The following is a 24678-nucleotide window of genomic DNA, read 5'->3' as shown; positions in this document are numbered from 1 at the left end:
ACAAGCTCGTAGCACGGCACTCGGTGCCGCGCTATGAGCTTGTATATCTGCTATTTTTGAATAGCCAACGTGTAAAATAACGCTTTTTAGCTCACACGCACGCACGCACGAACACACGCACTTTGTTGTGTCTCCCAGCCCAGAATAATTCGCAAGAAAAAAACGAGATGAGAGCAACAAGTATAAATGAAGCTTAGTCCAGAGATTGTGATCTAGGACAGGGGTTTTCAACCGGTTCGTGGACCACCAGTGGTCCGCGGAGGTATTGCAGGTGGTCCCTGGCCATGCATTTTTTTTTTTTAAACTTTTTTTTTAAACTTTTTTTTTTTTTTTTTTTTTACTTTTAATAACTTACAGGAGTTCTTACTGTATTGTATGCGTGATATGAAATGTGAGCTTACCATAATCACAGTAATCCTTAATCATATTCCATCATATTCAAACAAAATCACTGTATTCTATTAGATAATATATTGATATTATAGCTATTTTCTCCAGCTCCCTGTGGTGCATGAACCCCCCACCACTATTGTGTGGGGTGGGTCTATGATGGACCCGCCACGCACAATAGTGGTGGTCCCCAGGTTGCTCTTTGTCAGGACGGTGGTCCCCCTGGGTCAAAATCAGTTGAAAACCCCTGATCTAGGAGACCAGACCAGATGAGAGTCAACTGACTACCCGTTGAAACAGAAAACTAACGGTGGTCTGGGATCACATGACCGGAGATGAGAACTCTGTTTACAACAGCGGTGGAAGAAGTACTCTGATATTTTACTTAAGAAGAAGTAGCAATATAAAAATGCCCTGTTACAAGTAACAGGCCTGTGTTCAAAATGGAACTTGAGTAAAAGTACCAAAGTATTGGCTTCAAAATATACTTAAAGTACCAAAAGTAAAAGTACAAAAATGTTTGAAAATAGCAGAGCTACAAGCTCGCGATGCGACGCGTTGTGAGCTTGTAGATCGGCTATTTTCAAATAACCTATGTATAAAATAGGGCTGAAGTGGTTAATGTGTGTTTTATAATTTAATAATTGCAAAGTAACTAAAGTTTTCAAATAATTGTAGTGGAGTAAAAGTATAAAATACCTCAAAATTGTACTTAAGTACAGTACTTGAGTACATGTACTTAGTTACTTTACACCACTGGTTTACAACCTCTGGCTACTACTGCGACCTTCTGTACCGTCAAATAGAAATGCAGTCCAAGGCGATGCACGCATATCCAAAACAAGTATTAGGCAGGACAAAAATACGAACACTGAGAAGAGGAGAAGACCACTAAAGGTCCTCATCAGGTCTGATCCAGAAAGGGGTTGGGAACCACTGCATCTACAATATGAATGAGCCATGGAAAGATGAACAGTGTTTCTAACCGAGTAGGTAGGCTATACTTACCATATAGTGAACTTCAGAAACCGGGAAGTTTCTCTGAATGATCAACGGGAGGGGAACGTCAACCTTAAGACAAAAGGAATTTGTCAATTAATGCCGTTGTGTATCAAACTAAGAACATGAGAACCCCACATCATCAGCTGTGGCAGTATGGTGCGGTTTTCTGTGGGGTGTGGACCCCAATAGTAAAGCAAACCACACCATGTGGTTTGCCTTACTATTCCCTAGTGATTGAAGTCAATTATTTCAATGATAAAGGTAAATATGAATGTCACAACTCGCTCCAAGCTGCAAAAGGAGAACCATCTGACTGTGCAGCAGTTAAAGGGTGATGAAAACCCAAGTCCACCCACCCCACTATTTCAGTATGAGTTGAACCAAGATAGCTTCATGTTTTATTTAAAGGACTGTATAATCTGACTATTTGTTAGCATACAGTATAGTGAATTATATAAACATATGATGTGGGTTGTTTATGTACTGTTTTGTGAACATATTATCTTTCTTGTGTGTCCTTGTTTTGTTACATTTGACAAGGACATCAATGTCTACCATGCACATGGTACTGTATCTGGTATTTGCCTGCATTACCTGTGGAGACTGCAGGGGCTTCTGGACCTGCAGGTAGGACTGACTGGGTGATGAGTAACTGCGGAGCAGCTCAAGACTCTCCTGAGTGTCCTCAAATGAAGCCTGAATGAGCCCAAATAAATGGCACAAACACACACATGAGAGAGACAAATATCATTCACATGGTACCCTGATGGAGGCAAGAAGCTAAATAATGTTGGTGAAGACACCAGTCATTTGAGCATAAAGTAAACATACATGGAAGCATTGTTTTAAATAATAATTAAAAAATATATATATATATTAGCCCATTAACACATTGGGGGCCAGTGCCAAAACCGTATATATACGTTTTTTTCCTTCACAGCACCAGGAGATATCATTGTTCGAAGATTTAGACTCCAATCCACTTCCTGGTTCGGGCCGGGGACACATTTAAAAAAAATATTAAAAATAAATGAAAAAAGTTATGGAAAATTCATGGCCCCCTCACACATTAGTAGGACACTCTAATGCGTGAGGGGGCCATGAATTTTCCATAACTTTTTTCATTTATTTTTAATATTTTTTTTAAATGTGTCCCCGTCGGGAGAGTGAAGTATCCCTTTAAGACTTCAAAAACCTGTATCTCGGCTCCTGTGTACTTTTTTTTTTACAATGTTAATTTAAGTATTTTCAACTGGCTGCAACTATGGAACGGATTTTAATTGTTTCCCCCGATTGTACGAGACCTGTATGTGTGTAATGAGGGGATCACCGTGAGGACGGTGATCACTGAAAATATTTTGTGACTACTTGAAAAAGAAAATCCTGGCACTCAACGTATAATATTTTAATAAACCTCTGGCACCCCAAGTGTTAAGACCTGGAACGCATCTGTGTCACTTTAGATTTCTTTGGCTATTCAAAAATAGCAGATATACAAGCTCATAGCAAGGCACGCGCTATGAGCTTGTAGATCTGCTATTTTTTTTAAATCGTGTTTTTTTCTTCAAAAAACTGTTAGGATTTAGAAGGATTAAGAATCGCCTCAGGTCTTAATGGGTTAAATCAGATAAATCTTGATTTCATTCAAATCTGGCAGCTATGGCGTGTATGCAATATAACGGATGAGTGTGTCGAAGGGTTTTACCTCGATCGAGACCGTCTCGACGTCGTCTGCGAGCTGAAGGAAAAGGGGAATGACTCCGTCTGCGGTCAAGGGAAACTCCATTTCCACTACAGGCTTCTTGTCGGGGATGTGGAACGGAGGACGGAGGGGGGAGGACCTGTGCCTGCCCCCCCCAGCGGGCGGGATCAGCAGGTTAGGATCAGGGAGCCTGCCCCCCATGTCCAAAGTGTCGTCAGACCTCCAGCTCCAGGGACCACGGCCATGCTGCGTGACTCTTACTGTCACCGTCTTGCCCTGGTCTGCCATAGGCGGGGGTAGCCCATCGTATGTGGATACTTTCAACTGAAAAATAAGACACTTTGTTTTCACAAGCAGCACCTTTTAGACATATGACGCCAATGACGATGTGGCCTCCCTGTTCTAGTCGTTTTAGCTACTGATATCAACCGCATGAACCCTAGGGTCCCTATTCTGGGAATGTCATAAAAGGCAAACATTCTGTGAAAATAAGCAAACGGACCACTGGTTCTCAACCAGTGGTCCGGGGACCCCACCAGTGGTCCTTGAGGGGGTTCTAGGGGGTCCCCAGGCAAAATAATAATTAGGAACCAAATTGACCCGTGTGTGTCTGTAACTCTGAGAGTGTATAAATGGAACCAATGGACCCCAACGGGTCCATTTGGTTCCATTTGTACACTCTAAGAGTTAAATGAACACTGATGATGATACTACAGTTTAGATGGGACCCCAAGAAATCAAAATGGTTGAGTCCCTGGCATTTCCTTTCAAATGGGGGTCCCTGGGCTATGTGTCAATTTGGGGGTCCTTGATGCAAAAAAGGTTGAAAACCACTACTATAGGCAAACATTAGGCAAACGTTTGTGAGCTTGTAGATATGCTAGAAGCAGCCTCCAAATGTTACATTTTTGTGATGCCAACATGGCAGTTCCAATATACTAGAGGTTCATCTGAACTGAATGAGTGTCATTTTCTTTAAAGCATTCAGCTTAAAGAATTAAATTAAAGTAGTTGGATGTAATGTACAGTATGTAGCTTGATGTTCCCCTAAGAAGTTAAGAAGACTCATTTTGTGTGAATAGAGTACAGAAGTCCTGACGTCACTCGTTCATCCCCAGGTTCGTAAAGTAATTTCTCTATGGAGAATAACATTGGGTCATCATAGAATCGTCTCATATAAGAATTGTGGTCCAAAAATAAACAAACTGTCTTGGCGATATTGCCAGGGAGGAGGTTCTGTATCGTTTATGATAGTCAGTGACTTATATTTGATACAGTCTGTTTCTGGCGAAAATGTAACTAATTCGGCGGAAGTGACATTATCGTTTTCTCACCGTCAGTTGATGCTTCATATCCATAAGAGTAAAACCGCCAGGGTCATTTGTTTATTTTTGGAACACAGTTCTTATTTGACGCGATATTAAATACGTCTATGGGGATTCAGAATGGGGGTGGAAAACCGCGAACCAGGTAGACAAACCTAGGATGTGTAAATTACGTCAGACTTCGGTGCTCTATAGTGATACATGAAAATGTGACTTGACGTCGCTATACATACCTGACCAGTTATGTTCAAAGATGGACGAATAAATGTGGGACATCCCTGAAAGGTTATTTTGTATCTTTCCTTTGCCAGAGACACCTCCGTTGTACTGCTAGATGTCAATCCTGAAATAGAAGCAGGATAAAATAAAATAAATAGTGATGTGACTGTACTGTGTCGATGACATTTGTTTTAGGAGTGATATTTGATCAACTTTAAAGCCCCTATACGATTTTGAAAAATCTATAAACATTTTGAACAATCTTGAAAAAGTTTGATAACACAAATCGTCTGTTATTGGGGTCCCTGGCACACAATCTGTTCAGATGGGTGTCCGCAGCCAAATACATACACAATACATTTTGGGGTCCTTGACATGAAAATGTTTGTGAACCACTGAGTTAAATCATTTAAATTTAGCTGGTCATTCGTTTGAAAAACATAGCATTTAGGGTACTTGGGTAGTGAAAGTGTCTCACAAAGCAAAGGCAATGCTGATAATGAGCATTGAATGGTGATTTACCTGTTAGGGATTCTGTGACATTGACCACAACAGTCACAAACTCATCAGCTCTAAAATCACCAAAGTAGTTGAACTCTACGTCCCGTTTGTAAAATTGGTCGGACACGTAGTCAGGCACCTCAAATGTGAAGGATGTGGTCCCATCAATCTGTTTGAAAGCAATATAATTATTATATATAGTACATGTAAGAAGACATAACAACAAATGTGTATATCAGCAATTTTTTACATTTCTGAACAAACAAAAACAAATATTTTTGAAAATAGGGATTCCAAGCTGAAAGTGGTTAATATTACAAATAATAATTATAGATTTTTGCCCCGTCATTTGTTGTTCCCGAGTTTGGAAACCGAGAACTGCCCGGCAAATAAAATGGTAGTCCCACAGGGATTTAACAGTGTGGGGAGGGAGTCGGCTGAAAACAGGTCTGGCTTTGCTATTACAGGGCCATTCTGTATGAATCATTACAAGACACTGTTCTCCGCTGTGTATTTTGGTTCCTTTGTGCCCGGATTAAACGCCAGTGTCTGCCCAGCCATGAATTTGACAAAACATGTTTGACGGCCGGGTTTCATCCATGTCTGACATGGATGGTGAGTTCCTTCAGAGGTGAGGTCACTCGTGGTGACAGTTCAGGGTGCGGTCGCACTTTAGCTTGGGCTGATTGTTCAGCTGCCATATCATCCCTGGGGCTGATATACGAACATCACATCACCAGGCTTTCCACTGTGGAAGAAAGCCTGGTTTTCATTCCAAATTAACCTGTGTGATCCGGTCTAGAGCCTGCCTACCTGCCTACAAATTAAATCCATGTCCAGTTGGGCGCCGCAATGCTATTGTACCCCCACATAAATGCAGAATCGAGACGACTAGCCTAGTCTCACGTCTCAAGTACAGTTGAAGAAACTAACACTGTGACACCCCTGGTTTGCAGATGGTAATTATTTTTGGAAGCACAGACCATGTACGCATCTGCTGATTCTCTCTAGACCAGATCTGCAAAAGCAGTTGATCGCAGGCTAGCTTATATACGGCTGCAGCTTGCACTGACTGCTCAGCTGCCATATTATCCCTCGGGCTGATAGGGCAGCTGACCAATTAGCGCAAACGTATCACCCGGTTGGTCCTTTAAGGCTGGGTATGTGATAAAAAATATTTACTATACAATGATATATCTGCTGTATTGACCTTCAGCTGATTCACAAAAAAAATGTAATAAATTCCAATAAGGCATAGTAATTAAGGTAAGATAAGATATGATATAATGAGTTGCATTGCAGTGTACATGCTACTCATAGTGGCTCTAAACAGGGATGGCTTACCTCTTGGCTTTCATAATAAGACTGTTCAATGCCATGAAAATGATGCAGGTATGTTATGTTCATGCGTCCGCGGACAGGCTTGCCGTAAAGGTACCTGAGGATCAGAACATGTTATATTGAAATCTTACATCCTTGGTATCCCTCATAGACAGTGCATTACTGTGATAGTCAGAATAGAAGCAAGGTGTTTGCTGAAAGAGAACACTCCCTGGATAGATAGTGTAAAGACTGATTTAAACTTTGTTGTGCGACAGCGTATAAATTAAGCGCAATGCTTTTACTACAACTTCTACTACTCCTCCTGACAATACTACAGCACTAGTGTTTCTATAGTGATATTAATGTATATTATATATCTCTGCTGTCGGGCAGAACACAGCTAACTCCAAAATGTTTCAGGAAATGAAAAAACAAAACAAAAAGTGGAGTTAGGAGGTTTTGTTCATCATTGATAATAAGAACAGCTAAATGGACCTCCAAGCTCACAATGAGGTTGGAGGTCCAAAGGGGGTGGAGCATGGAGTCAGCAAAACCAGCTAACTCCACCCCCTCCATCCCCCCCCCCCTTTGGTGGAGTTAGCTGGAGTTAATAATAAATAAGTAATAGTAGAATCTATAAAAATATAGAAAGTCAGAAACCAGGACGCAAGTTCAATTGCTCAAGACAATTGAGCAGCAATAAATAAAACAAACAGACACATAAGGAACATCAGTAGACTTAAAGTGCCCAGAACAGTACTGTGGACTCACTTGGCAGTGTAGATTATATTACTATTGCTACTACAGCACTACTATGATGGACTCACTTGGCAGTGACGGAGCCCCGCAGGTTGTCGTCGTGAAATATTTTAGGAGGTGCCGAAATCACAACCTCAAACTTGGGAAGTACTGGAAACAAAATGAAACAGCAGTTTTGAGGACAGTGCTGCATCACTTACTGATTAAGAAAGTCGTGGGACAATTGTGGGAATTGATTTAATTGCCAATACGTGCATAATACATTGGCAGATTTAAATAAACACTAGAATGATGCTTACCATAATGATCCACTTTAAAATGCTTTTCACTGACAATATTCTGCAAGACAGGGAAATCTTTGAAATTAACTAAAACACAAATTAATTAACTTATATATTTTAGCCATGTATGCAATTCAAAACTTCCTTCTCATTTAGGGTATATAGACTTATCTAGAGCATTTCAAGGCTGTATTAGCATATGATGCAGCAAACTACAAAACAATACAATGCATACTCAGAACAAACAAAAGTTGGAAACATACATACAGGGTTCAATTTGTAAAACAAAAAAAAAACAGACTAAGGAGTGATGATCAAAATGAAGTTGTAAATTGTTTAGACTCTTTAGAACCATATTTCTAGAGTGTCATAAACGAACATGCTGTAGCCTCTTATATGAGCCTGGTTTATTATTCAATACATTACAAGTATTCCCTAATACCAGTGTTTTTAGAGGTATAGAACATGATGCATGGAGTGTTTTTTAGAGGTTTATACAAGTATGCATGTCAAAGCAGACCTACATTGACTGATGTGTGAATGGTCCACTTGCCGAGCGGGGGGTTATCAGATAACTGGTACTGCAGGGACACCACCCCAAGAACACTGGCCAAAGACAACCATTGTCGAATCCGGTTTCCCCGGGGATCCTGCCTCACGTGGAGAGGGGTGATACAGAAAGGACACAACAATCAAAACACTGTCCCAGGGCCAACTCCCTGCAACCCTGGAGGAAGGTGTAATGTGTAACACACTCAGTGCAGGCACACAGCGTAAACCATGTGACTTGACAACGTGTACACCGACTACTTGGTGTAATATGTGTACACAATTACCATTTAATAACATTTAACACACTGTACTAGTAGGCTATGTAACCTCATCAGGTGCTTTATACAAAATGACAAAGGCAAACCAAGTACTCAAATGTTGTACTTAAGTAAAAGTATCAATACTGCAATGTAGAAGTACCCTGTTACAAGTAAAAGTCTGGAATTAAAAATGTACTTGAGTAAAATACAAAAGTATTAATATAAAAATGTACTTAAAGTACCAAAAGTAAAAGCACTAAAATGTTTGAAAATAGACGATCTACAAGCTCACAACGTTGCGAGGCGTTGTGAGCTTGTAGATTGGCTATTTTCAAATAGCCTAGGTATAAAATAGGGCTTCAGTGGTCAATGTATGTTTTATAAAGTAATAATTTATATCTCCAAAGTAACTAGTAACCAAAGTTTTCAAGTTAAAAGTACAATATTTGCCTCTGAGATGTAGTGGAGTAGAAGTAAAAGTATAGACAATACTCCAGTAAAGTAAAAGTACCTCAAAATTGTGCTTAAGTACAGTACTTGAGTAAATGTACTTAGTTACTTTACACCACTGTGACAGACAGACAAGACAATATAATTTTTTCACTCGCACAATCAACCCTCAGGATATTGATGTGTAGACAGAAACCTTGACTTAAAAAAAACAAATATTTATATAAAAGGTGTCATAAGCAGCATGTAAGACCAAGACGAATGAGAAACGAACATGAGAAACTATAAACTATAAACGACAATCCAAATATGGGAAATGTCAAAACATAATGGGCAACACGCTCACCTTAACGATAATATCCACAGGACTATCGTAGGGCTTGCCATCTGGGTGAATGGACACAGCCCTGATTTTCACTACCTGGCCAGGCCGATAGAGAGGCTTGTCCGTCTGAATGAAGGTCGACGCACTTTTGGAGTCGAAGCGCAGAGCGGACGAGTTGCTGAAGACCAGGACTCCCCCCGCGTAGCCTCTGACCGTCAGCTCATAACGGCTGTTCTCAGTTTGCGTTATCTGCAGACGTAGGAAATGAGATGGAACAATGAGGGAAGTAGGAGCCCGAACGGTGCCAGATCTTTGGGCCTGATGCCGATCCCTATTCTGGCACATCCCAGACCAGTGGCTGTCAAGGACCCCCAAATTGATATTTATTTGGCTGTGGACCCCCTCTCTGATTTTTTTTTGTGCCAGGGACCCCCAGGAGAGAAGATTTGTGTTAAAAGAAAATGTAAGATCATTCAAAATTCTCCAAACATTTTCAAGCTAAAATAAAATGTAAATGCTGTGAGCTTGTAGATCGGCTATCTTTTGAATAGCCAATGTATAAATGGATAAAGTGGTTAAAATGATTCTGATGCTGTATTAACACATTTTGCTGGGGACCCCCAAGGACCCCTGGCGGGCACCGGACCCCACTCCGACTAATGTCCTAGACCACTGATTACCGATGTTCTGACCCATTCTTTTTGAAAAGATTTGTATACAAAATTATAATATAGCTCATCTACAAGCTCACGTGTCACAACACGCTGTAAGCTTGTAGGTCTGCTATTTTTGAAGAAAACTTTTAAAGATTGTCACCTATGATGCCATGCCCAAAATAGGGACGCCAGATTGAAAGAGGTCAAAACATCTGTTCACATCCGCTACATCAGTGGCTTTTTCATGCCAAGGACCCCTAAATTGATATACATTTGGCCGCGGACCCCAATCTGAAAATGTTTTGTGCCAGGGACCCCCAGCAGCAAAGATACCAGTTAATTTTCGCTTTAAAAAATATAAATATTCAAAGATATGCACACTTTTTCAAGATTTTTCAAAAGATAGCAGATCTACAAGCTCATAGCGCGGCACTCGGTGCCGCGCTACGAGCTTGTACATCTGCTATTTTTGAACAGCCAAAGCGAAGTGGTTAAAATGATTCCGACGCTATGTTAACAAATCTTGCTGGGGACCCCCTGTATACTCCCCCCAAGGACCACTGGCGGTGGTGGTCCCCGGACCACTGGTGTGAAAACCCCTGCCTCTAGAGGAAAATGTTTGCGTTCAATCTTGTGCTCATTATAAAAAGCCGTCTCCAAAGAGATGTGGGCCTTTGGGTGCAGTTTGCACTAGACCAGAGGATTCTCTGAGCATTTTCCCACACGAAAAAAGGCAAAAGAAGTGATTGTTCTCTTTCTAACGGGGGACAATGGTTGGCTGCGATACCTAGGTCACGAGTGACCTAGTCAGCATACACTATTTGCTGGTGCTATACAGAGAGGTCCAACAGGACCATATAGGCTTCTCACGTGTCCATAAACAACATGATGGGGCGCGCCGGTGGCATTATAAATCAGAAAGGAGGGTTGGTGATGAGTGAGTGACCTGTTGCAAATATGAGACCCACACATCAAGCTAGAAAGATCCGGGTCAATGAAAAGACACTGTTCCCTCCCCTCGGTAAACTCGGTTGAGAAAACGTATGTAAACTGCAGTCGCCGTTGAAGCTGCTAAATTGTGGCTAAATTGTGTCATTTTTTTATTTGAGCTAAAAAAAATGCATTCTTTTACACTTTGGCTATTCAAAAATAGCAGATATACAAGCTCATAGCGCGGCACCGAGTGCCGCGCTACGAGCTTGTAGATCTGCTATTTTTGAAAAATCGTGAAAATGTGTGCAAATTGAATATATATATATTCTTTTAAAGCGAACATTTTTAACTCAAATCTTTGCTTCTGGGGAGTCCCTGGAACAAAACATTTTGAGATGGGGGTCGGCGGCCAAATACATATCATTTTGGGTGTCCTTGACCTGAAAAAGGTTTGAGCACCACGGATATAGGAACATACGTTTTTCAGAAAACTGTTGGGATTTAGAAGACATTTTGTAGAATCGGAGCCTCAGGTCTTAATGGGTTAAGACAAATATCGATGGGACTGGTATTTAAGATACTCAGAGGGTCAGGTGTGCCCACATAGTGTACCTGTCTAACTACGTCTCCAGAGTGAGCGACACCCACATCAGTCACGACGCGAGAGAGAGCGCCTACGATCTGGTACCCCCCAAATTTAGCACAAACAAAGATTCTACTACTCTGCTACCAAAATGTGGAACACCCTGACACCACCCATTAAAGGATATGAAACACTGGCCTCATATGTCCATAAACATTATGTCCAAAGATTACGAGTGGAGATAGATATTTGGACCCATTTTGGTTTAACAGTACCTCTGTACTTTTTGCAGTTAATAAAGTATTCAATCAATTAAGTATTCAATCAGTCAATCAATTAAATCCCCTTGATATGACGGGACATACAGTACACTCCCGCCCTGTTTTTCCTTTTTTCTCCTCCGTATCTTTTGATGACATGTATTAATGTGTTCTTATTTTATGCTCTGTTGATGAATTGAATACATAGAACCACAATGGAAACTTGTCCCCAGGACTTTTTTGTGTTCTGCTTTTAGCCCAAGTGTTACTGTACTTCCGTGCTGTTTACATCTTTGACAATAAAGTATTCAATCAATCAATCAATCAATCAAACTAGGCTTAAAACTGTATTATCATGTAATGTACTTACCGGTGGCAACACCAACAGCTCTGTTGAACCTTGTAAAGAAAATGTCAAATAAATTCAGTTAATTTTACATTTCAGCCAGCTGGCTTTTCCTTTTTTTTGGGGGGGGGGGGGTTCTTTTTAAGTTTCTTACAGCTAGTGTAGCCGTAGAAATAACTTTAATTTGTAGATCACAAACATTACATTGTTAAAAACAAACAATGACACAGTTTGAAATCTAAAAGTTCAAGATTCAAGAGGGTCTACTTGCCACTCTCTGCAGGTACAAGCGGTGACATTTAAAAGTAGTGTTGATTTTGACAGCAAATTTTGATTTGGTTTTAGTCATAGTCTTTGGAATAAAATTCCTTTTAGTTTTAGTCATATTTTAGTCACCTGAAATGTTTTAGTTTTTGTCTAGTTTTAGTCGACTAAATATACTGTACAGTTGATTTAGTCAACTAAAATGTATTCCGGCGGTGCCTTGATGGCGTCGTAATGGTTGATTTTACACTTGGTTGCATGCTGAAAATAGCCGATCTACAAGCTCACAACGCGTCGCGCTGCGACGCGTTGTGAGCTTGTAGATCGGCTATTTTCAGAGCGCAACACCCGAGCGCAACCAAACATAAAATGACTTGTCTTTTAGTTCTACTGGATCTCTTCTCCACTGTAGTCCCTCACTAACATTTTAGTTTTTATTTGTTGACGAAATATTTGTTGTCAATATATATAGTCTTAGTTTTAGTCATCATAGATACGTTTTTATTTAGTTTTTATTAAGTTTTCGTCAGTGAAAAAAGGAAGTCGACAAACGTTTTTCGTCGACGAAATCAACACTGTAAAAGTAACAAAGAAAATTCACCTCCATTAACAGTCGCGTTTGAAGTGACGACGTTGTCGCCGTTTACAATCTCTGCAACCACAGAGACGGGTGAAGCAGTGAGGATGGTGACAGAGACCGTAGTTGGAAGACCAGGCCTCAAGGACTTTGGAGCCAGGAGCATATAGGAGGGCTGAGGGACCTCTGGACTGATGGACGGCATATAGGAGGTCCCCACCTCTGGAGTGACAAACGGCATATAGGAGGTCAGGGGGACCTCTGGACTTACAGACGGCATATAGGAGGTCAGGGGGACCTCTGGACTGATGGACGGCATATAGGAGGGCTGGGGGACCTCTGGACTGACAGACGGCACTGGAGCACTGGAGCAATGAAAAGAGAATCAGAGGTGAATAGCCGAACCGAACATCTAAACTGAGATGGAGAACATGATTTAAATCAGTCGGTCGATCTCAAGCAATTTCACGTCAAAGACACCCAAATTGTGCCAGGGATCCGCATAATAGAAGATGTGTTAAGATTTTACGTTTTTTTTTTTTACAAACATTTTTACAATTTCATCTTTGTCAAGATTTTTTTTTTTTTATATGTTTAAAACAATTGCAGCTGAAAATGCGTGGCAACACGCTGTGAGCTTGTAGATCGGTTATTTTTGAATAGCCAAAGTATACAATATGGTTAGAGTGGATCATCTGTATCCTCAATTTGATGGGAATCCCCTGGAACCCCCAAGGACCCCTGTGGGTCTCGGGATCCCATTTTGAGAACCACTGATTTAAAAAGACAGACAGACAGACAGAGATGGAAGTAAAGAAAATAAGGTGAAATAAAGAAATGATCAGAAACGTTCTGCCTATAATCACAATTTCTGTTCCGTACCTTGTCGTGTTATTCTGGGCTCCAGTGTGAAGTAATAGTCCAAAGACTCCCAACACCCGAAACCACTCCATTTGTCTGCACCGCAACTCCAGAACGGAGTACTTGTCGTTACAATCAGCTCGTTTCAGGAGCCAGTCTTCATACCTGGTGAGACGTAACCCCACCCTACACACGGAGCCCCCCCCCCCCCCCCGAGGACTCGGTTTGCACCTCTCTCCAACCACTTCCACAGCGATTCAGAACGGCTATTGTGTGAGAAATACTGGGTTGGAAATATCATTTTACATCAGGTACTCACCCCGGGGGAGGCCACTTATGGTATGTCCACGAGTGCCGTTTCAGTTGAGATAGGTCAGTAAGAACAAGATATTACTAAAGCCTATTGTGCATTGGCACAAAACACATAGCGATACATGATACATGCATACAGGCCCATGACATTAGAGAGAATACAAAGTATCGCCCAAGCAGGACAGGCTGTTGCAAACATGTCAAATCTTTAACCATTTAAGCCCAACCTTATACTCTAAAATAGCTACAAGCTCACAACGTGTCACTTGGCAAAGCGTTGTAGATATCAGCTCTTATTGTTTTGTTTTTTTTAAATAATTGAAAATGTGTTTTTAAAAAAATGGATTGTTTAAAGGAGAAATCCGGACATTTTAAGTGTTATCTTTGATGTGTCGTTACTCACCTACCGACGTAGAAAGTGGCGTTGATTTTTTCCAGCGATTCCCCTGTCGTCATTTTTTCGACCCCCTCCGTTGGCATAATGGGAGCGCGAACGAGCTAACGCTGGTTGCTTGTTTCTCTCCCAGAACCTGGCAACTCGGTGTTGCCAGGGAGAGAAATAAGCAAACAACGTTAGCTCGTTCGGCATTAGCGATAGCTTCTCAGGGACTTTCAGTGCATGTTTGAGTATCATGAGACTCTACAATGAGTAGTAGTAGAGAAAAAAATAACTTTGCATCGGTTATAATAGACGAATTTCCCTTAGCCACGCGCTCCCATTATGCCAACGGAGGGGGTCGAAAAAATGACGACAGGGGAATCGCTGGAAAAAATCAACGCCACTTTCTACGTCGGTAGGTGAGTAACGACACATCAAAGATAACACTTCAAATGTCCGGATCTCTCCTTTAAGTCATTTTTGAAACATGCCCAAAATAGGGATGCCAGGATGAAAGTGATTAATGCAATTTGGAATCTTGGTGGCAATATTCAAAGTTAATTGCATGAGGTAATGGATAATTATATACCTATGTTCCAACTTTATTTAATTTTTTAAAACAATGTTCTATTAACTTGTGGTTCAAAGTTTTGAGGGTAGGACTGGAGTTAAGCCTAATTTATACTTTGTCATATGATTATAAATAATAAAAATATACAGTATAGTAACTGAATGAAGATCAGTTATTCTTGGCGAGCGATGCAGTCATACAACCATAAGTTAGCCATTAGAGATAGTGATGAGAAACTGAAATGTTACAGATGTACTGTAGTCGTTTCCTCTTTGTTGCACTGAATGGAGTGGGTTATCATGGCCGCATGTCAGAATCATGCAGTGATTGACTGAGTGTTTTTAGCAGACGGTCTTATATATAGAATGAAGAAAGACAGTGTAGTGCCGCAAAGAAACAAGGATCCCGGTTAAACCAAGAATCTCTACCAAAATAAATAATCTGTAACTATAGGATACCAGGTAAACAATGAACCTAGCAACTGTTTAAATAACATGCTATCTAAATTACATTCTTAACATTGTGGCCAAGAAAACAAACCTATAAGTAACATTAACATGCAAGTACGAGTAGCCATATCTTGGTCAATCGCTAGCATCAATCGAATCACACCAAAGTATCTCTGCACACTTTTACAATCAAACATTAAATGGTCAGTCAGTAGCGCTGTCGCCTCACAGCTAGAAGGTCCTGGGTTCCCGCCGGGGACGCTGTGGGAGCTTGGGGCGTGTCTTCTCCTCCGCGTCATCAGCGCCCATACCCTAGGTGGGGTTGGCGAAAGGGCCTACTCTGTGTGGAGTTTGCATGTTCTCCCCGTGTCTCTCAGGGTAGTTAATACCCTCTCAAAAACATGTAGTAATCCTGGTCGCTATACCGCCTCCCCCATGACAGCCGGGGCGCCTGATGGAGGGGAAGGGAACTGGTTGGAATAACGTGTTCCTTCCACGCGCTATACGTCCAACCAGGGAAACTCACCCCTGTCAGGTGACAAGAAGGTCAGTTGGCTCTCATGCATTGAAGGAGGCATGAGCTCGGCCCTGACCTCCCTAGGCTGGTGAGGGGAGTGTAGCGCCCAGGATCACTTAGAAATTGGCACCGGGTGAAAAAATAAGGGTTACAAAATCGCAGGATAAAAATTATAGAGTAAAAAAAAAGAATAGTCAAATAGAATACAATAAAACAGTACAAAACAAACCAACAAGGTTGAAAATATATAGAACTGATGACTTACTATACAGTGAAAAGAGGTGGGTTTGAGTCTTGAGGTTTGTATGATGGAAAGTATTTAATTTATGTCTTGAGGTAATTCTAGTTCTATTGCCAGTGGTGGAAAAAGTACTCACACTTTTTACTTAAGTAAATGTATCAATACTGCAATGTAAAAATACTCTGTTAAGTCCCGAATTCAAAATTTACTTGTGTAAAAGTACAAAAGTATTGGTATCAAAATGTACTTAAAGTACCAAAAGTAGTAAGTACTCATTGTGCAGAATGTCCCATTTCACACGTTTTCAAATGAAAATCATTTGAAAATAGCATATCTACAAGCTTGTCGATCGACTATTTTAAAATGGCCAAAATGTGTATTGGGATGAAGTGAGTAATGTATGTTTTATAATAATAATCAAAATCTACAAAGTAACTAGTAACTAAAGTTTTCAAATAATTGTAGTGGAGTCAAAGTACAATATTTGCCTCTGAGATGTAGTGGAGTAGAAGTAAAAGTACTGAAAATTGGAAATACTCCAGTAAAGTAAAAATACTTCAAAATTGTACTTAAGTACAGTACTTGAGTAAATGCACTTAGTTACCTTACACCACTGTCTATTGCATAGAATAGATAAGGCCCATCCGGTAGGTACAACAATTTGCCTCAATGGGGATTATAAATGAGGACCTCTGCTCCCTCGATGGCCATTCCAGCTTGCTTGTCGAGACCGTCTCCGTCTTTGCTGACCATGAAGCTGTTGAGGACGAATGTAGTAAATGGCCTCTTGGATGGCTGCAGCACCGTTGTCATCAGATATATGTGAAATACACAAGAGAGAATACCGTTTATTAATATGAAGGATGCATACAGCTGTCTTAGCGCTCGCTCCCTCTGTATTTTTTATTTAACCTTTATTTAACCAGTAAAATCACATTGAGACCATAGTCTCTTTTACGAGTGTGCACTGGCCAAGAGAAGAGGCAAATAAATGTTACACAGCTCTGCCAGTAACAACAAATACAGGACATGACAAAGACAAACATATAACATCCGTAATACCAAAAACCTACTACCAGGGAGGCTCAGAGAGAGTCTAAATAGCTAACCAATGACAGACTAAGAAAAAAGACTAATAAGAACAATATATCACGAAACTACTAAACTAATATAAAACTCACAGCATTTGCTACTCATCAAAGCAGGGGCAATGGCTGGAGAGTGTGCCCATGGCAATCCTCTTAAAAGTCACTAGAGGGATCAAAGAAGCCAGTTTTTTTTTTTCTAAAGTTTTTTATCCCGCGATTTTTGTAACCCATTTTTTTCACCCGGTGCCAATTTCCTAAGTGATCCTGGGCGCTACACCAGCCCTACACCAGCACTACACCAGTCCCCCACAGTAGGGAGGCCAGGGCCGAGCTCATGCTTCCTTCAGGCATGAGAGCCAACTGACCTTCTTGTCACCTGACAGGGGGGAGTTTCCCTGGTTGGACGTAGCGCGTGGAAGGAACACGTTATTCCAACCAGTTCCCTTCCCCTCCATCAGGCGCCCCGGCTGTCATGGGGGAGGCAGTATAGCGACCAGGATTACTACATGTTTTTGTGAGGGTATTAACTACCCTAGGAGACACGGGGAGAACATGCAAACTCCACACAGAGTAGGCCCTTTCGCCAACCCCACCTAGGGTATGGGCGCTGATGACGGGGAGGAGAAGACACGCCCCCAGCGTCCCCGGCGGGAATCGAACCCAGGACCTTCTAGCTGTGAGGCGACAGCGTTACCGACTGTGCCACCGTGCCTCAAAGAAGCCAGTTTTAATCTGGTCTGTAGGTCCTTCCACGACCAGGGCCCAAAGAACGCAAGGCTTTTTTTCCCTGCCTCAGATTTGGTATTGGGTACGACGTAGCGCATCCAAGCATTTGATCTGAGATTTAGCTAATTTTGGACTAGTTCAAATTTTGAACAAATATAAGAAGGGAGTTTACCAAGAATGGCTTTGTAGATAAAAATGTACCAATGTAGCAACCTGCGAGATGCTAAGGAGGACCACCCTACTATGGAGTACAGAATACAATGGTGTGTCCTGTAGGTGGAGCTGGTAATGAACCTCAATGCAGCATGAAAAAGGGGATCAAGTCTGCCCAATGTTGAGGAACATGCAAATCGGTACACAGTGTCACCATAATCAAGTTGCGACATAAAAAGGCCAGTGACCAGCCTTTTCCGTGAGGCAGAAGGATCTTAGCCAAGGCAGAGAGATTAGAGATAGGCCTATAATTGTTTACGTAGCAAGGGTCGCCAGCCTATGAGAAGAAGGGAAACATTTGCTTGTTTCCACGCTTCAGGTAAACTTTGAGTGGAAAGAGAGATGTTGAACATATCAGTAACAGGTTGGGCAATGACAGCCGATGACAATTTTAAGAAGAAGGGTCAAGGCCATCTGGGCCAGCAGACTTTTTAGGGTCTAGGGTGGACAGGGCATGCACAACATCCGATACCAGGATGGGAGAGAAGTCAAAATTAAAATCCGAAACAGATGAGCCAGCGTTTTCATGGGCGTCTTGCTGAGGAGCATTGGCGTTTTGCTCATCAAAAATGTGTCCCGCCCTTTTAAAATGTGAATTAAAAGTATTCGACATATTTTTTTTGTCGGAAATGAAAGAAACGCCAATCCGAATCTTGGGTGGGGGACCTGCTGCTCCTTTCTGTTGAAGGGTTTTGACTACTCTCCAGAAACTACAGTGATTACTGGAGGTATCAGTACTGAGAGATAAATAATATTCCGATCTCAACTTCCTATCGAGGACCGTACATTTATTTCTCAAGACACGAAACACAAGCCAATCATGAGCTGATTTTGACTTTCTTGCAAGTGACCATTGCCTATTTCTTACATGTATCAAATCAGCCAGGTCCCTAGAGAACCAGGGATTTGCTCGGTTCTTAATTCAGATTTTTTTGAGAGGTGCATGTGTGTTACGACCCCCTGTCTAGGGTAGGGGAGGTGACATAATGATGGAGGACAAAGTCGCTTTCAAAGATGAATTGATTTTATTTTCCTTTTTTTATGCAGAGATCTCAAACTCTTTTTGTCTTTTTTTCACCAGTGCCAGAAACTTCAGGGTGCCGGTTTACATTTGTAAAAAGGCTAACTAATAAAGAAAATTACCCCCTAACCTAAACCTAACCAAAGAAAAATATACATTTACTAAACTCACTTACCTAACTAAAGAATATACAAAAACAAGTAGAGAAGTGGTTGAACCAAACAAAAAGACCAAACACCCCTACAAGGCGAGTGAACAGATAAATACAATACTTAATAGAAATGACAAATATATACAGAAAACTCTTAACTCAAAATAATAAACTGAAATAAGTCAACTGAAGGGCAAACAAAATAACTGATCGTATCAAAAGTCACTGAAGGACAAATGAACAAACAGGACAAAGCAAGAACAAAACAAAACACAACAAAACACAACAAAACAGGCTACATGGGTTCGGGGAGACAGAGGGATTGAATCTCTGCTAGCTCTTTCATATGAGAGCAACCAGTCCCCATGACAGTCAGGGCAGAATGAGCTTTTGTAGGTGAGCTTCAGAGAACAGCCAACCCTGGCTTGGGCGGAGACAAAGGGACGACGAATGGGAGCAGGGGAACAGGGCCAGAGGCTGGACCTGTCAAGCTGGACAGCTGGAAGTCAATCACTCACTCACTCATACCAGCACCACACCCAGACTCACTCACAGCTTCCACCACCACTCATGACCTTATATGGAACACAGAAACACAACAATATAATACAAGCCACACATAGCACAAAAATATACCCAAAATATAACCACACATAACATAACCATACGGCTAGGGCCGTAACACCCCCCTCCTTAAAGAAAACCTCCCCCCCCCAAAAAAGAAGTTTTTTTTTTTTTTAAGCTGGGGCATAAACACGAGAAAGGGCATCTGCCAAGACATTATCAACTCCTTTCTTGTGACGAATCTCTAAGTTGAAATCCTGTACCAGTAATGACCATCGCATGAGCCTTTGATTCGAATTTTTCATCTGTCTCAGAAAAACCAAAGGGTTATGATCAGTATAAACAACTACAGGCAATGGGCTAGATCCCACGTAAACCTCAAAAAATTGCAGAGCAAGCAATAAAGAGAGAGCCTCTTTTTCAATAGTACTGTAATTGGTCTGAGGTGCATTAAATTTCTTTGAGAAATAACAGTTTGGATGGTCAATACCTGCGCCATCCTCCTGCAGCAGTACTGCTCCGGCTCCACTTCCACTCGCATCCACCTCCAACTTAAAAGGCATTTTGAAGTTTGGGGCAGCCAGGACAGGAGTGCTGCAAAGGAGAGCCTTACAGGACTCAAAAGCATGCTGGCAAGCAGGCGACCAGACATAAGGCTTTTTCACACTGGTCAAACTGGTAAGGGGAGCAACTACATCAGCGAAATTTTTACAGAAGGCACGATAGTAGCTCGACATTCCTAGAAAACGGCGAAGACTACGGCGTGACGTAGGTACAGGGTAGTCCACTATGGCCTTGACCTTGGCATCGATGGCCCGAACTTGACCCTGACCTACCTCTTTGCCTAGATACGTAACGGTGGCACGACCAAATTCACACTTTGACAAATTTAGAGTTAGATTAGCGCCCGCCAACCTACCGAAGATTAAACCAAGAGTGTGCATGTGCTCAGGCCACGTATCAGAAAAAGCAACAACATCATCGAGGTACACCTCACAATTTTCCACCCCAGCCAACACATTGTGCATAAGCCGTTGGAACGTAGCAGGTGCATTACGGAGTCCGAATGGCATAACAGTATACTGATATAGACCATCGGGGGTAACAAAGGCAGAGATATCTGAAGCACGAGCAGTTAAAGGGACCTGCCAGTACCCTTTAAGTAAATCAAGTTTTGTAACGAATTTAGCAGCACCAACACGGTCTACACAGTCCTCCATGCGAGGCAGAGGATACGAATCAGGTTTGGTAACATTATTTACCTTCCTGTAATCTGTGCAGAAGCGTTGACTGCCGTCTGATTTTGGCACGAGCAGACAAGGCGAACTCCACGCGCTAGAGCTGGGAATGGCAAGGCCATTATCTAGCAAATAATCAACCTCCTTTTTAAACAATGAGCGTTTAGTAGGATTCACCCGATAAGCATGTTGTTTAATAGGAGGATTCACACCTACTTCCACATCATGTGATAGGATAGTAGTGCGGGAAGGTATGTCTGAAAATAAAATGGGGTTATTTTCAATCAAATTAACTATGTCTGCTTGAGCTACTGAATCCAAGTGCTGCAAATAATCAGGCAGATTTTTCAGAATTTCAGAATTTTGCAGACGAGAGCCAGCAGAGCTCTTTGAATGCAAGCCATCACTCTCTGGGGAATATAGAGAAGGTGCTATAGACACAACTGAAGCTACCGGGGTGGGTAGAACTGAAGGCGCAACACTCTCAGAACGATCAAAATAGGGTTTGAGCATATTAACATGGCACACTCTGGTCTTACTCCGGCGGTCTGGGGTCGCAACTACATAATCAGTCTCGCTTAGCTTTTTTTCTATGACATATGGGCCACAGAACTTAGCCTGAAGGGCTGAAGTGAGAAACGGAAGCAAAATTAGCACCCTATCACCCACATTAAACGCACGTTTAACCGATTTGCGATCAAAATGTTTTTTCATTTTCCCTTGGGACGCAGTCAATGCGCTGCGTGCGATGTCACAAGCCTTGTGCAGGCGGCCTCTAAATTTTGACACATAATCCAACACATTTGAGGATGGAACAGTGGATTTCACCAACAAACGATCACGGAGCACCCGGAGAGGACCACGTACACTATGCCCGAACACCAGCTCAGAAGGGCTAAAACCAAGTGATTCTTGTACACTTTCCCGCACCGCCATGAGCAGAAAAGGTAAACCCTCATCCCAAGACTTGCCAGTTTCAGAACAGTACTTTTTCATCATAGACTTGAGCGTTTGATGGAACCGCTCAAGAGCGCCCTGAGATTCAGGATGATAAGCACTAGACTTTTTGTGTTCGATGGACAAGGAAGCGATAACCTGAGCGAAAACTTTAGAAGTGAAATTCGTACCCCTGTCCGATTGGATGGACTTGGGTAGACCGAAAATAGAGAAAAAATTAACCAGAGCTTTAATCACAGTTTTTGCCTTTAATGTGCGCAATGGAATCGCCTCAGGATAACGAGTGGCAGCACACATTAAAGTCAACAAATACTGATGACCTGACTTCGTTTTGGGAAGTGGGCCAACACAGTCAATAATGATATGTTCGAAGGGCTCTCCCATCACCGGAATAGGTAATAAAGGAGCAGGAGGAATAACCTGATTAGGTTTCCCCATCATTTGGCAAACATGACACGAACGGCAAAAATTTGACACATCAGATTTTAACCCTGGCCAATAAAAATAACGCAAAATGCGGTGATACGTTTTACGAATACCTAAATGACCAGACAAATTGTCATGTGCGAGACTAAGGACTTGAGAACGAAAAGGTTCAGGTACAACTACCTGCTGAACGGAGTTCCACCCGAGGTTGCCAGTGCCGGGCGGGAACCAAGTGCGCATCAAAATGCCATCCACTACACTGTACGCACTCTGCGCATCCAGCGCATGAGCGGCTCCCCAGCAAACAGTGAGGGATGGATCATTTTGCTGTGCCGAAACAAAAGCGTCTTTATCGACATCAAACACAAATTCAGTCTTTATTGGCATCACATCAACCATCTTCTGCTTAACCATGGCGGCAGGAAGATTCACTGGTTGCTCAGAACACATAAAAGTGTCCTTCAAACTAATGTTCTCATCACAGCCCTTCCTTGCCTGTGCACGGGTCACAGCGCAGGCAGGGAACAATACCGAGGTGCCCATAGACTGATCCAAATCGATCACAGGATTCTCGACAATTTCTGGGGTTGGGAAAACGTTCTCCCCTGCCAAGTCATTGCCGAGAATTAACGAAACGCCGCCGACTGGTAACTGAGCGCGAGTACCCACATGCACAAAACCGGAGACCAGGGGCGAACGCAAAAACACAGAATGCAACGGAGCGCGTAATGAATTCATCTCCACCCCCAACAGTAGAGCATCAGATCCACAAAAGGACTTATTCGAGAAAGGCAACACATCATATAAAATGAGAGACTGTGACGCTCCCGTATCACGTAGAATTGTGATCGGCACCTGATCTATATCCTGACCTGATAGGGACACTGAACCTTTCAGAAGGAAGGGCCCAAAACATTCCTCCATTTCGTCTGACACAGGCGCCCCTGTGCCAGAGGAAAGTGGAGGAGGAATGGACTGAATGAACCCAACAGCTTTTGCTTTTTTCGGACTCTGAGTTTCTTTTCGCTGTAGAGTGGGACATGCCGAAATGAGGTGACCCTTTTCATGACAATAGAAACAATCACGAGTCTCCGAACCAGAGACAACATTAGATCCAGAACGAGGTGGGCTTTTTGACACAGAAAATGTTTGATTCCCCCCCGCTCTGCCGCCCATAGGATTGCGGCGTGCAGAGGGAGCAGAAAACACAGATCGGTGTGTCAAAACAAACTCATCGGCGCACACCGCAGCTTTAACCACATTATCTACCTTCTGCTCGTTTAAGTAGACAACAATACGCTCAGGTAGACAGGATTTAAATTCCTCTAATAATACCAAATCACGAAGCTGGTGAATAGTCAATACCTTGTTCGCAGTGCACCATTTGTCAAACAAGACACTTTTCTCCCTGGAAAATTCCACATATGTTTGGTTGGCAGTCTTTTCGCAAGACCTAAACCTTTGGCGATACGCCTCCGGCACTAACTCATATGCCCGTAGTATGGTTTCTTTTACAACGTCATACTTGCGGCTCTCTTCAACAGTTAAGGCTGCACACACATCCCGAGCTTTTCCCACTAATTTGCATTGCAGTAATAGACTCCACATATTCTTAGGCCATTTCACCGTGGTTGCAATGCGCTCAAAAGTGTCAAAGTAAGAATCAAGTTCTGTTTCTTTAAAGTGTGGTACCAGAGGAATATGCTTACTGATGTTGAAATCTGGAGGGCAACCCGAAGTTCCAGAACCACTTGTCCTGCTTAACTGAGGGGCAGGTGACCTGTCGAGCTCTGCGGCCCTGATGCGAAGTTGCATCAGCTCAACCTCCTTGGTTTTTGTTTCGAGTTCCACCTCTCGGAGGCGGAGGGCCAGCCCTAGCCTATGTGAGTCCCCCCCAGCAGTGATGCGAGCTATAAGCGGGTCTGTTTCTGAGTCCTGAGGTGAGGCCTTAGCCACTCCATCCTCAAGCTCAGTGAGCGCAGGGGATTCTGTGTCAGCAGCCGCCTCCACATTCTCACCCGAACGCCCAGCCATATTCTCCGCCAGCCCGGTGATTACACGGTTTATGAGCCCTTTCTCAGTAAGTTTTTCCTCCACTAAAGACCTTAGTTCGGCCTTATTGGCACCCAATGGGACATAAATTTTGAAGACTTTTGCAATCAAATTTAACTCAATTTTAGTGCATTTATCTAATTTCTCTAAAGTGGGAGAAGTTGGGAAAGTGAATGCAACCTCATCTGTTTCTACAGCGGACAT

At 42.3% G+C, this 24678-nt stretch overlaps 1 protein-coding gene across 1 annotated transcript in view; it reads right to left on the bottom strand.

Moving 5' to 3' along the window:
* cd109 (CD109 molecule) overlaps positions 1 to 24456 on the bottom strand; it is a gene marked incomplete at its 5' end in the record, with an annotated part of 50204 nt that extends 25748 nt beyond the window's left edge. Inside the window, 14 exons of the mRNA XM_080452817.1 lie at positions 1399 to 1461; positions 1987 to 2088; positions 3098 to 3418; positions 4653 to 4762; positions 5161 to 5308; positions 6484 to 6577; positions 7290 to 7371; positions 7521 to 7560; positions 8027 to 8152; positions 9111 to 9338; positions 11892 to 11920; positions 12733 to 13065; positions 20292 to 20645; positions 24132 to 24456. Of these exons, the coding sequence (XP_080308943.1) occupies positions 1399 to 1461; positions 1987 to 2088; positions 3098 to 3418; positions 4653 to 4762; positions 5161 to 5308; positions 6484 to 6577; positions 7290 to 7371; positions 7521 to 7560; positions 8027 to 8152; positions 9111 to 9338; positions 11892 to 11920; positions 12733 to 13065; positions 20292 to 20645; positions 24132 to 24456 (2355 nt within the window). The remainder of the gene's footprint in view (positions 1 to 1398; positions 1462 to 1986; positions 2089 to 3097; positions 3419 to 4652; positions 4763 to 5160; positions 5309 to 6483; positions 6578 to 7289; positions 7372 to 7520; positions 7561 to 8026; positions 8153 to 9110; positions 9339 to 11891; positions 11921 to 12732; positions 13066 to 20291; positions 20646 to 24131) is intronic.
* Between the last annotated feature and the right edge of the window lie 222 nt (positions 24457 to 24678).

This window comes from Gymnoscopelus braueri, assembly GCF_963280865.1.
Source record: "Gymnoscopelus braueri genome assembly, chromosome: 16".
NCBI classification, from domain to species: Eukaryota; Metazoa; Chordata; class Actinopteri; order Myctophiformes; family Myctophidae; genus Gymnoscopelus; species Gymnoscopelus braueri.
The sequence above is the reverse complement of the archived record's forward strand: the minus strand, read 5'-3'. Positions and strand labels throughout refer to the sequence as shown.